This window comes from Pseudocercospora fijiensis, assembly GCF_000340215.1.
Source record: "Pseudocercospora fijiensis CIRAD86 unplaced genomic scaffold MYCFIscaffold_3, whole genome shotgun sequence".
Lineage (NCBI taxonomy): Eukaryota > Fungi > Ascomycota > Dothideomycetes > Mycosphaerellales > Mycosphaerellaceae > Pseudocercospora > Pseudocercospora fijiensis.
The window spans coordinates 5,918,991-5,931,242 of record NW_006921534.1 but is presented as its reverse complement, the minus strand read 5'-3'; the positions used below and the strand labels follow the sequence as shown (position 1 = coordinate 5,931,242).

The 12,252-nt window shown below is 53.4% G+C and overlaps 4 protein-coding genes across 4 annotated transcripts; 3 read left to right on the top strand and 1 right to left on the bottom strand.

The window, feature by feature from the left end:
• Positions 1-294: 294 nt before the first annotated feature.
• On the bottom strand, positions 295-1,191 carry MYCFIDRAFT_60072 (uncharacterized protein). The gene is made up of 3 exons (XM_007926125.1): positions 1,083-1,191; positions 832-1,030; positions 295-776 (listed from the first exon to the last, which is right to left on the bottom strand). The coding sequence occupies exons 1-3, from the start codon at positions 1,143-1,145 to the stop codon at positions 529-531; spliced, it is 510 nt and encodes a 169-aa protein (XP_007924316.1). The 5' UTR covers positions 1,146-1,191; the 3' UTR covers positions 295-528.
• A 729-nt stretch (positions 1,192-1,920) lies between these two features.
• On the top strand, positions 1,921-3,284 carry MYCFIDRAFT_187856 (glycosyltransferase family 2 protein; the record flags this gene model as incomplete). Its single annotated transcript, XM_007927426.1, has 3 exons — positions 1,921-2,040; positions 2,123-2,887; positions 2,940-3,284. The coding sequence occupies 3 exons, from the start codon at positions 1,921-1,923 to the stop codon at positions 3,282-3,284; spliced, it is 1,230 nt and encodes a 409-aa protein (XP_007925617.1).
• Positions 3,285-4,058: 774 nt separating this feature from the next.
• On the top strand, positions 4,059-4,508 carry MYCFIDRAFT_83158 (uncharacterized protein; the record flags this gene model as incomplete). Its single annotated transcript, XM_007926197.1, has 1 exon — positions 4,059-4,508. The coding sequence occupies one exon, from the start codon at positions 4,059-4,061 to the stop codon at positions 4,506-4,508; it is 450 nt and encodes a 149-aa protein (XP_007924388.1).
• Positions 4,509-5,734: 1,226 nt separating this feature from the next.
• Positions 5,735-12,075, top strand: MYCFIDRAFT_195995 (uncharacterized protein; the record flags this gene model as incomplete). Its single annotated transcript, XM_007927425.1, has 4 exons — positions 5,735-5,891; positions 5,946-6,095; positions 6,180-9,895; positions 10,018-12,075. The coding sequence occupies 4 exons, from the start codon at positions 5,735-5,737 to the stop codon at positions 12,073-12,075; spliced, it is 6,081 nt and encodes a 2,026-aa protein (XP_007925616.1).
• Between the last annotated feature and the right edge of the window lie 177 nt (positions 12,076-12,252).

Sequence of the window (12,252 nt, the reverse complement as noted above, 5' to 3'; positions counted from 1 at the left end):
TCAAATCCAGGCGAGAGGCATTTGAAGTACCAGGTAGTATGAATCCCGCGAAGCTGACGTGTGGCGTGAGGGGCTGAGTCCGAAGTGCGCCATGACAGAATACCTGCTAAAGTCATCACGGACATGATATGCTGCTCGGCGCTTCATTGAGACAGCTGGCAATAGAAGTCTTTCGTGGACTTGCATATGACGAGTGTTCTGTTGGTGGGTACCCCGTATAGGCAAAGGTAACGAAGTTAAGGTTGAAATCTGGACGAGATGGTGAAGACAGGGTGTTGTTGCCGCTGCGGCCGCAACAGCCGAAGCCGTGGTAAGCCCGTGGCTCAAATTCATAGATGATCATGAATATTTGATTAAGGTCAAAATTGCCGCGCCATGAGGTATCTTTCGTCCGTCGTAGCACATGCATGCAATGGCAATAGTATGATGTACCGCTGCAGCATATTTCGCCACAGCTCGCTGCCTCCATATCAAGCTTCGTCCCGTCGAAGAGGAAAACCTCTAGGTGGTCATCGGTGACCAGTATCCCTAGGATGATAGAGCATACTGAGGCTGCTGCTGATGATATTGATTCTGGTTTCCGTCGCCTGTATGCGCAGCGGTCTTCTCTGATGGAGGCTGGTAGTTCATGTTTTCCGAGGGCGCAACGTAGCCAGCGTCTTTTGTGCTGTGCCCGACGTGCGCTGATGCAGCGCGGTCTTTGAGCTCCGTCTCCATCTGTGCTAATGTACATGGAGTGCAGAAGTAAGAGACGAGACAGTCAGTGCAGCCATTGCCTGTCGAACATTAGAACGGGCCACGTTTGGAGATTGATCCGGCCTTCACACCCACCTTGAATGCCAAAGCGTTCTCTCAACTCCATTCGCTTAAGGAGCGTCGCAAGCCAGCCAAAGTGGAAGCAGCTTGCTCCGCAGAAGATCCAACAGCCGCTGTTGCAATTGCTAAAATCCTCCTTGTTCTGGTTAGGGAATTGCTCCAATCGCTGCCAAGATCTGCCGAAGAGACATGGCGAGCAAAACCAAGATCCCATCTATTGCTGCTTAGTACCGGGCTCGAAGCGATGTGAAGCGCATCATGCTTACACAAGTGCCGCAGTCGCCACCGCAGACCTGGCCGCAGAGACTGTTGTGCCAATCGTCGGCCATTTTGAGTGCGAGTTGCGATTTCAGAGGTGGCTTATGTGCTGAATTGAAGTCAATGCCGCGGATCTTGCGAGTGAAGCAGAGGGCAGACAGTGTAAGGAGAGGCAATATCGAAGTTGATGAATGTTTGCCACCTGTTATTTAAGCATTCCACGAAGCATGACCTGAGCAAACCGTTGTGATACTTGGCCCGTCTGGAAAGGCGCCGTCGTGTAAGGCTGACCAGAGTGCAACTATTTTAGGGAGGAATCTTCTGTCGTTCAACACAATAGAGTTCGAGCTGAGAAGCCAGACCGGTTGCTGGCGAGTAGAATCAGGAGGCTCGTCGACGCCTCCGATATGGAGAGTGAATTACTTGTCAGGCGTACCAAGAAGATGGCGATAGATTGGGGGCAAAGACAGTCGAGAAGCGCCACCTGGGTGCCTCACATGGGAGGGCCTTAAGGCGCGTGGAAGGTACTGAGATAAGAGGTGTTCGATGACATGTTCATCGTCGCTCGTGCGGTGCACAATTGCTTCGTGGGATTGATGGGAGCTCAATGGAACGGCCGTTGTAGATTATACACAATAGAGTGCCTAAGTTGCCGGCAATTGACTCTCCTTTCGAGCTGCAAGCTGTCCCTTGCGCTGCCGACATTGCGGAAGCAGCACAGATCCCTGCATTCTCACGAGCTTCTGATTTCAGGAGCACTGCTGCGATCACCAACTACCTACACTGCTCCATGGAACTACGAGAATTTCATATAGCAGGGGCTGAACGCGACTGCCCTCGGCAAAGATGGACTCAGCAGATTCGATACCCGAGGAGTGGTGGGAAGGCATGGAAATGATATCCAGGACTCCATATTTGGCATATCTGGCTCTTGGAGCTGTTGGTCTCATAGTGACTTTGATTTCGGTACAATCCTCCCAAGCTGCTTAAACCAACGCGCTTTCACGTTCGTATCATAGGTCTGCCTCGCTGACAGGCGACACGGTAGGCTTATATACTTCTTTGCACATTTGCTCCTACTCCCCGACCACCCACCAAGTCCGAAAAGCGATATATCACGATAACCGAGCAAGGTCAGATTGCGAAGCCTGAGCCGCTACCATGTTGGTTCGACAATTATCGCGCGCTCAAAGAGATGGCGCGCAGAGGTCAGATCCCACCCGAGGAAGCCTACCAAATAACGGACGCCGAGTGCTTCATGACATTGGTCATACCCGCATATAACGAGCAAGATCGATTGAGCGGAATGTTGGAAGAGGCAGTCGAGTACTTGGAAGAACAGTACGGACATCATGGCACAAAGTCCAGGAGTAGCAGCAATGGCAACGCGCAGGCGACAGGCCGCCAAGGTGATCCATACCGCGGATGGGAAATCATTCTCGTCAGTGACGGCAGCACCGACAAGACAGTAAAAGTTGCTTTGAACTTTGCGCGAACGCATATGCTCAACAAGCCACCGCCTACATATTCTGGTCCTTGGAAAGAGCAAGAAAAGTACAAGCCGACAAACATTAGTCCGGGTACGATCAGAGTCGTGCAGCTGGAACAGAATCGTGGCAAAGGTGGCGCTGTAACACACGGCATGAGACATGCGAGAGGCACTTATGTGGTGTTTGCAGATGCGGATGGTGCTTCAAGGTTTCCAGATCTAGGGAAGCTGGTCAAACAGTGCGAGAAAATCAAGGACAAAATGGGACGAGCGGTCGGCGTTGGTAGCAGAGCGCACATGGTAGGCATGGATGCCGTCGTGAAGGTATTTGAAAACTCCAACTAAGCCTTGCACGAAGACCACTGACATAGAACAGCGATCCGCCCTCCGCAACCTGCTTATGCGTTGCTTTCATCTTGGAATCCGGCTGCTCACGACACCCAAAACTTCCCACATCAAAGATACGCAATGCGGCTTCAAGCTCTTCTCGCGCCCATCTTTACCCTATATCATCCCATACATGCACTCGGAAGGCTGGATCTTCGATGTCGAAATGCTCATGCTGGCAGAGAGCGCTGACATACCTATGGCTGAAGTAGGCATTGGCTGGAAAGAGGTCGCAGGCAGCAAATTGAATGTCATTAATGATAGTATAGGCATGGCAGTCGGCCTCGCTTGGCTTAGAGTGGCCTGGGCTATTGGAATCTATAGGCGAGATTGAATGTAACTCTTCAACCTCCGACGTGGAACACTTCAACCTCCGACACTACGTGGTCTGTCGACCTGGCACGTGGCTGCATCTTGAGACGGCGACTGTAATTGATGCTTCAGCAGTAAAGCGAGCACGTGGCATTGGGCATTCACTCAATACTGATCTCGATGGCAGAAACTTACAATCTGATGCCGAGTCGTCCTTTGAGAATGCTTTGTTCCTCTGCTTGCTTTTCACTTTTCAGAGGCCAGCATATGAAGGTACTGTGGGAGGGATGGGTAGGTCGTAGGTAGAGGTACATATGTAGGGAACTGAGTGTAGTATGCCTTGTATTTGGTGTATCTCAATTAACTGCGAGGGGTCTGCGTAGCATTATATACCTTTAAGAGACGGTATTATAAGTATATATAAGAAGACACATAATGTCCGATCATTCAGCAAAGCGCAAGCGCGACAACGCGGACGTGATGGACAACAGACCAGCCAAGGTCGCCAGGCCAGCCCTGCCATAAACTCCCGAGAAGTTCCCTACATCGTAAGTAAATGCACCGTCTGAATCTTCAAGTCCACTTTCGCTGACGTGAAGCATCGCAGCCAATCCTACGACTCCATCGTCCGGATCAAAGCCGGCGAAGAAGAGAAGGCGAAGGTCTTCGACGTCCACAAAGGCATCCTTTGCTTCTACTCAGGATACTTCCGTGCTGCATTCAACAGGAGGTGGAAAGACGCTCAGCAAGGAGCCATCGACATGCCATCCATATCCCCAGGATCTTCAATCTCTTCATGCACTGGGCGTATAGTCGAAAGCTTGAGATTGCACTTGACGACATCGATGCAAGCTGCCCCCTGCTGCTCCAGCTTTGGGTCTTCGGCGACGCACATGAAATCCCACTACTCCAGAACGATGTCATGACAGCACTCCATCGAATTGTTTCCAAGGACTGGGCAATCCCCGATGTAAGAGATATCAACTACGTGTACGAGAACACCATGCGGCAGAGCCCACTTCGTCGATTCCTCATCGACGTCTACGCTGCTACTTGCAACTCCGACTCGTTCGAACGGTATGGTGAGAAGCTTTCTTGGTGCAAGGACGCTCTGCTCGATTTATTGCAGGTCGTCTGGCGTGAAGGGTGGCATAGAGAAGCCGAGGCGGATTTCGGGAAATGGGATTTGCGCAAGTATCATGTCCACGAGCAGGGAGTCGAATGCGGTGGTTCGGAAGCACGTTAAAACTGCACCTTTGGATTTTGGATCATCAGTGAGATGGACAGGTTTGATGTTTTCGCAACGAAATGGTAAATTTACTAGGAAAGCAGGGGCGGAAGGAAGTAGGAGAAGGCAAATTGCTGCTAGCATACAACATGAATCAGCTCGACTACGCTTTTACATTACTGTATAAGGCAAACACGCTTGAATAGCATCAAAATCTAGTCCACTAGACTTCATTATCGACTTAGATCCCTCAATGGTAGTCTGGCGCCTCCGAGCAGGTCTGTCAGAATCTGTCCTGTCGCACGCATGCACAAAGATGAGAGATCGGACAGAATGGCTCCAATACAAAGTGCAGGACGAACATTATTATGCGGGATGCGGGATGCTATATTGGCGTCGAACTGGCGGTCAGCGATAGATCTTAGCGGCACGAGATGCTCTGAAAGGTTATATGTATGGCAGCAGAATGACATTCATCGTATGGGCTGTGACACCGATGCCGCTGCCTGCCTGGTGCTGCGCCTGCTGGTGCCTGATGGTCGGAATATAAAATCTTTGCTCTTCGCCATCCATCTCTGTCTTTCGTAAATTAAGCAGCCCGAATGTTCGATAGCAGAATTTGCCAATTTTGACAGACGTGCCATTTGATCTTCCATCGTGAAGTGTGTTGTCGTGGAAGGCGGTCGTGAAGTGTCCATCGAGAAGTGAGAGGCGGGCGGGCGGGCGGTCTCAGCCGATTGGTCGGTGCTCGGGCTTCCTTCGCAGCTTCTGTCTGCCAGCGAAGAACGCGAAGCGCACCTCCCTCCGCTGAAGCATTCGACCATTGTCTTTCCCTTCAACGCCGTCTTCATTGACGCGCAGACTGCTTGCTTTGCTTTTCCATTGTTGTATGGCGCGTCGCGAGTGAACCGGAAGCTCGAAATTTGCATCACCACCACCATCGCGTGCCGCCGCACTTCTTTCCGTCCACCTTATTACACCACAGAAGGTACGATATCGCCCTCCTTCCGCGCGACCATGATTTCTGCGCGACGACACGGCGCTTGGAAGCTGCAGAGATTCATCGAGACTGCGAAAAAGAGCTGTGTTGCGCGCGAAATACGCGCCTTTAGTGGACCTTCGACTGACGCAGATTCGCACATTCAGATACCCGCCACTCGACAATCGCATAGAGCGCATCCCATCCCGAATCAAGCGCCCGGGCGCACACTCATACATACATCTACTGAGTCGACTCCGCCAAGATGTCGTTCGGCGGCGGCTTCGGCTCGAGCAACACTGGTGGGGGGTTCGGATTTGGAGCGAACAACAATACATCCAGCACCTTCGGCAACACCGCATCGTCAGGGACGGGGCTTTTTGGCAGTACAACCACATCAGGTGGATTTGGCAGCGGTGGAGGTGGGTCGCGCGCCTCCAAGACAACTAACACGTCCAGTGCTAAGCCCTCTACAGCTTTCGGCAATACCGCAACGACAAGTAGCGGAGGTGGCCTCTTTGGCAGCGGCACTAGCACTGCAGGTGGCTTCGGCAGCGGCGGGTTCGGAAGCACGAACAATAACAACACGAGCACCTCCTTTGGCCAATCGAACACGACCGGCGGAGGTAAGATACGCCAGCAGAAGGATGCGCGCTCTGCTTCAGATGATGTGGCAGGGCAAGGTAAAGCAGAGACTAACAGCAAAGCAGGTCTTTTCGGAAACAAGACAGGAGGCTTTGGAAGCACGAACACCGGCGGGTCCATCTTCGGAGGCGGCAACAACGCTACTTCTGGTGGATTCGGCAGTAACAACACCTCCCAGCCACAGCAAGGCGGTCTTTTCGGTACTTCGAACACCGGCGGCTTCGGTTCGACCAACAACACTACTAGTGGTGGCTTTACTGGATTCGGCGCCAGCAACACTGCTGCCACCAACAATAATGGCACCGCAGGAACACCATTTCAAGCATTTTCTGAGAAGGACGGCACAAACAACCAGACCTCACAGTATCAATCCATCACTTTCCAGCAACCATATCTGAACAAGAGTTTTGAGGAGCTGAGGACCGAGGACTACCTTCAAGGCCGCCGGTATGGAAACAGCAACGGCCAAGCTGGATCTTTCGGCCAGACCACTGGCTTTGGCGGCAGCGTCTTTGGCAACACCAACAATACCAATACCAACACAAGTGGGGGAGGGCTGTTCGGCGCCAACGCATCTACTACGAACACTGCCACTGGCTTTGGTGGTGGTTTCGGCGCAAACAACGCTACGAACAACACTACTGGTGGCTTTGGAGCAAGCACTGGCGGAGGCCTCTTCGGCTCACAGCAGAATAAGCCTGCAGGGGGCCTTTTCGGCAATACCGCGAGCTCTGCCACGACTACAGGAGGCTTTGCTACCACTGCGCCGGCTTCAGGTGGCCTTTTCGGATCGAACAACAACCCGCAGTCTACCGGGTTCGGCAGTACGAACACCGGCGGAGGCCTCTTTGGTAGCAACAACCAGACGCAAAACAAGCCAGCTTTCGGCGGATTTGGCCAGTCGACTACGAACACCACTGGAGGCTTCGGCGCTAGCACCAACACCGGAGGCGGACTGTTCGGCAACACCTCGAACACCAACGCGAACACTGGTGGCGGTCTCTTTGGGTCCAACAACCAGCAGCAGACGCAGCAAAACCAAGGCGGCGGCTTGTTCGGCTCCAGTACAAACACTGGCGGTGGCCTCTTCGGCAACAATCAGAACAAGCCAGCGACGGGTGGACTCTTTGGCAACAACACCGCGACCAACACGAACACAGGCGGTGGGTTGTTTGGCTCCAATAACAACCAGCAGCAGAACACTGGTGGTGGGTTATTTGGCTCCAATACAAATACGAACACTGGCGGTGGTCTTTTCGGCAACAACAACCAGCAGCAAAACAAGCCGGGTGGTCTGTTTGGAAGCAGCACGACAAACACCAATATTGGAGGTGGATTGTTCGGCTCTAGCACACAGCAGAATAACACTGGTGGCAGCTTGTTTGGTGGTGGCACCAGCAATACCAATACCGGAGGCAGCTCCCTGTTCGGCGGCAACCAACAGCAGAATAAACCAGGTGGCCTCTTTGGCAGCACTGCTAGCAACACAAATACAGGCGGAAGTCTGTTCGGCGGCGCTCAGAACAGTCAGCAGGGCAGCACTGGATTGTTCGGTTCCACCAACCAGAATCAGAACAACTCGCTGTTTGGAAGCACGAGCCAGAACACCGCTCAACAGCAGCCAAATCAGCTCCACGCGAGCTTGACACTTTCACCTTACGGCAATGACCAGCTATTCAGCTCCTTGGGCCAGTCAGCTGCCCCAGTCGGGCCTCTTGCGACGCCACTCGCAGGAGCCAGACCTGCCCCCTCGAGGACGCCAAGCCTTCTGTCTAGCACGAGATTGAACTCACCGATCTACACGCCACGAGCCAGCATGCTTGGTCGCCAGAACACCTATGGATTCAGCTACTCCAACTTTGGCACACCGAACTCGTCCTTTTCAAGCAGTCTCACGCCGCAGGCTAGTAGTCTGCTGAAGCCTACCAATAGCCTCGGTAGCGCGCTGACCAGCAGACTTGCTAAGAGCATGTCTATGCAGAACTTGCGCGGCATCGACACGCCCACTCGTGAGGGAGGCAGTCTGCTTCGTCCAACTCCCGGAAGTGCCTCAAGCAGGTTCCTCGAGACTGGCAGCATGCGCAAGCTGAAGATCGATCGCAGCCTGCGCCAGGACCTATTTGCTCCACTAGAGCAGCGACAAGACATCTCACCTCCGCTCCACAAGAAGGTCAGCTTCGACAACTCTGCTGCTAACGCCAAGCAGTCGGATGCACAGCCGAGTGCTGCGAATGCTTTGGTTCGAACAGAGACCGATGACGATGACGTCTCTCCTGCTGCCACTCGTTCGCAACAGCGACCAAATGGCACTCATGTGGAGATGCAGCAGGTCAATGGCGCCTCTCTTACTGATATCCCAGAAGATGCCGAGCCACAACGCCCAGCATCTGCACCAGGCACCAAGCGTCCTGTGGAGAAGACGGCGCCAAAGGTACCTGAAGCTGGTGAATATTGGAGCAAGCCGTCCTTGAAATCCCTCAAGGCAATGTCTCGATCTCAACTCGCACACTTGGGCCAATTTGAAGTTGGACGCTACGGTATCGGCAAGATTCAATTCTCGAAAGCCGACCTCAGCAACACCGACTTGGACCAGCTGTACGGAGGTATTGTAAAGCTCGAGAAGAACTCGGCAACCGTCTACCCAACTGAAGAAGACACGCCTCCACGCGGACAGGGCCTCAATGTTCCTAGCAAGATCTGGTTGGAGAACTCATGGCCGCGTAGCCACAACGGCCAGAAAGTGGTCCTCAAGGAGGGCACTCCGGCCTACGAGAAGCATATTCGTCGCTTCAAGAAGATCACGGGCACCAAATTCGATCGATACGAGCCTGACACAGGCACGTGGGTCTTCGATGTCGACCACTTCACGACGTACGAACTGGGCGAAGACGATGATGATGACGAGATGGAGATTACCCAACAAGATTCGAGTGGCCTGAGCGACGCTCCACCCACTCTCGGTCAACCCCAGGATGACACAATGCAAAGCATCGAGACCGCAAATGGCGCTGGCCTTGGTGGTGACGATATCGACGACACATTCGAGTTCAAGCACACCACTCGCTCGAGATCAAGCTTCCCCGAGTCGCAGATTCCGGGCGGGTTTGATGCTTTTGACGACCAGCATGTCACCTACGACTACGATGACCCTAGTGCGGACGAGCATGTCGAAGACCAGTACATGATGGCAGGTGGACTTGGTCAAGAGGACGACGTCTTCGCCGGCCAAGGTGGAGCTGTTCAAGCCCCCTCTCCCGGTGCATATGAGCGTCAACAGTCTAGTATGGCTTCCGACGACCACCGTCCAAACGACATTGCTGAATCGCTGCAGGACGAAAAGGAGCCAGAACCGATGATTCCAGGTTCCTTCGGTGCTGAAGGCCCTCCGAAACCCTTCCGATCCATCCTCAAGCCCGCGACCGCCTTCCCAAGCCCAGAGAAGCTGGCAAATGATGATTGGGAAGACCAACTACAGCGCACCATGAGTCCGAGGAAGCGCGATCGCCAGCATCTGAAGAATTTGCAACAGAGTCTATTGAAGGCCGATCGAGATGACATCCACAACAGCCCTTTCAAGCGCAGCATGCTGGGTCAAAGTCAGCTTGGCCAGAGCTATCTCGCGCAGAAGAGCGCCAAGAAAGCTGGATCCGGTGCCAGCACTTTTGCTGGGAAGCCAAGCCAGCTCGGCAAGAGCCCAGCTTTTGCCAACAGCATGGACATCATGACTTCGCTATGGGAGACAGAGAAAGCTGGCAAGAGAACAGGCGTCAGTGGATTCGAGGTATGATCCCCCAATTGACTTCGAATTCTAGTCATCTTTGTGCTCTGCACTTCCAGCACAGCGTCCCTTCTTGCATATCACACTTCGGCGCTACGCAGTACATAGCTGAAAATGACATTTAGACTGCTCATTCGAAAAAGCCTCGCATTTCCACCTCCGACAAGCCTGACGAAAACGACTCTGAATTCCGCCGCACAATGAAGCCCCACTTCGGCACTGAGACTCTCGTATACAAGGTCCCTGCAGCCACTCCTCAAGTCGACTCGCCGCTCGGCACAATGGCCAAGCCACTGATTTCGCAACCGTACGAGGTTCGCTTCACTGGCTTCCGGAGTCGGCAGCGAAACGATGCGTTTGATCTCGAGAGCGATGTCACCACCCCCCTCGTGTATCAGCGAGACTGCACCGGTGGAGTCGGCCATTCCACGACCCGCTTCTCTATCAACTATAGTCCCCCCGCTTTCGAACCCCTTGGTTCTAAGCAGAACAAGGTCGATGTCTTGGAAGCGTTCATTTGGAAGACCGCCATGCATCTGTGGGACGATGTCAAAAACATTGCCGCTGATCTTATAGATGGGATGACGGCGAGTGACATAGATAGCTACGCTGACAGGCTGCGAAAAGACGCCTTCTGCCAGTTCTGGGCCGACGAAATGGTTCATGGCATCGAGAGGCAACTATCGGCCGCCTCAAAAGAAGAGAAAGCCTTGTTGCTACTCACAACGCATGATGTGGAGGGGGCCGCCGATGTGCTGCTTGAAGCCAAGAACTACCGACTCGCGATGCAGGTTGCTCAACTGCCCGGAACCGACGACAGTCGAGCATTGATGCAAGGCCAGATCGACGAGTGGCGCAAGCGTAACGATTGGAGCGAAATGTCAGACCCTATTCGCGCTCTTTACTCGATTCTTGCCGGCGAAACTTGCACTGTACAAGGCAAAAATGGACCAAGAGAGGATCGCTGTGCCGAGTTTAGCATCGGTGAGAGATTCGGTCTCAGCTGGAAGCAATGCTTTGCCTTGAGATTGCTCTACGGCGGTCAGTCTGATCTCAAAGATGCTGTCCGATCATACGTGGACGACCTTGCGACCGGTCGGGAAAAGGTTCAGCCAATACCTGATTGGGCGAGCGACGACGATGCGGCGAATGGCAGAGAGAGCGTTGTTCTGGGACTTTTGCGAATTTTCTCTGGCGTCGCTATGCGTCCTGCCGACCTCGAGGCCATTCTCGACCCGAAGACCGTGTCTGGTAACGCCCTTTACTCTCGTCTGTCGTGGCAACTCGCTGTCATTCTCGATGTGAGAGGCATTGCCACATTGCCGGGTGACAAGTTGGACCATCTTACTGCCGGTTTTGCTGGGGAGCTGGAATTGACCGGAGAGTTTATCACGGCAATCTGGGTTCTCAAGCATCTGTTAGGCGAGGAGAGTCGTAAGATCGCGATTGGAGAGGTCTTGTATCGCAATGGTGGAAAAATTTCCGACCCGACACCACCTGGGGATGACGAGGAATATGATGAAGACTACTTCGTTTCAAGCTTTCGAATACTCTCTGAAGAGCTGAAGGTCTCAGAAAGCGACCTATGGTCATCGAAGGCACAGTATGCTCGAGCTGTATTGGGCGATGCACGTTTGCAGGCTGAATATCTCATCAAGGCTCGCAATACAGGTCAAGCGCAGCAGGTCATATCGACGATCATCGGACCACGCGCCGTCATCGAGGAAGATTACGAGGAACTTATCGTGGTCATTCAAGCACTGGAAAACAGCGGTATCCTCGGCGCAAGTGACCAGCGTAGTGTGCCGGTCTATGCCGCCTTCGTCGAGCTGATGAGCATGACACCTGCTGAGAGGCGATCCGAGGGCCGGGAGCTCCTGACTTATCTGAAGGCCAGCTTCCCACAATTCAAGCAGTCAGATGGTGGTGGACCATGGTCAAGCTCTTATGCAAAGAGTCTGGAAGAAAGTGTTGCATGCGTGGAGATGGAGCGAGTTCTGAGGGAGGAATTCAGGGCGAGCGGCATTGATGCCAGCAAGTGGGATCCAAATGCCAAGGCTAAGGACGGCAACGGCAAGGCTACTAATGACGACGAAATGCAGGGTGTGCAAAGCAACAGCAACAGCAACAGCACTGGTGATCTTTGGACACGGTATCAGCAGGCGATGGGGACAGTTGCTTGAGGCGCCTCTGACTTGAAGTGAGAGCTGCGTAATGCATGAGCAGGTGCTGAGCATGGGCGGCGCTTGATGAAACGGATCCTGGCTCTTTTGACACTGTAGATTGGGATGGCAGTGGCCGTTTCCGTCAACTCTGCGACAATCTTCATCGATTGCAATTGAAGGGAACTTGAAGGGCAC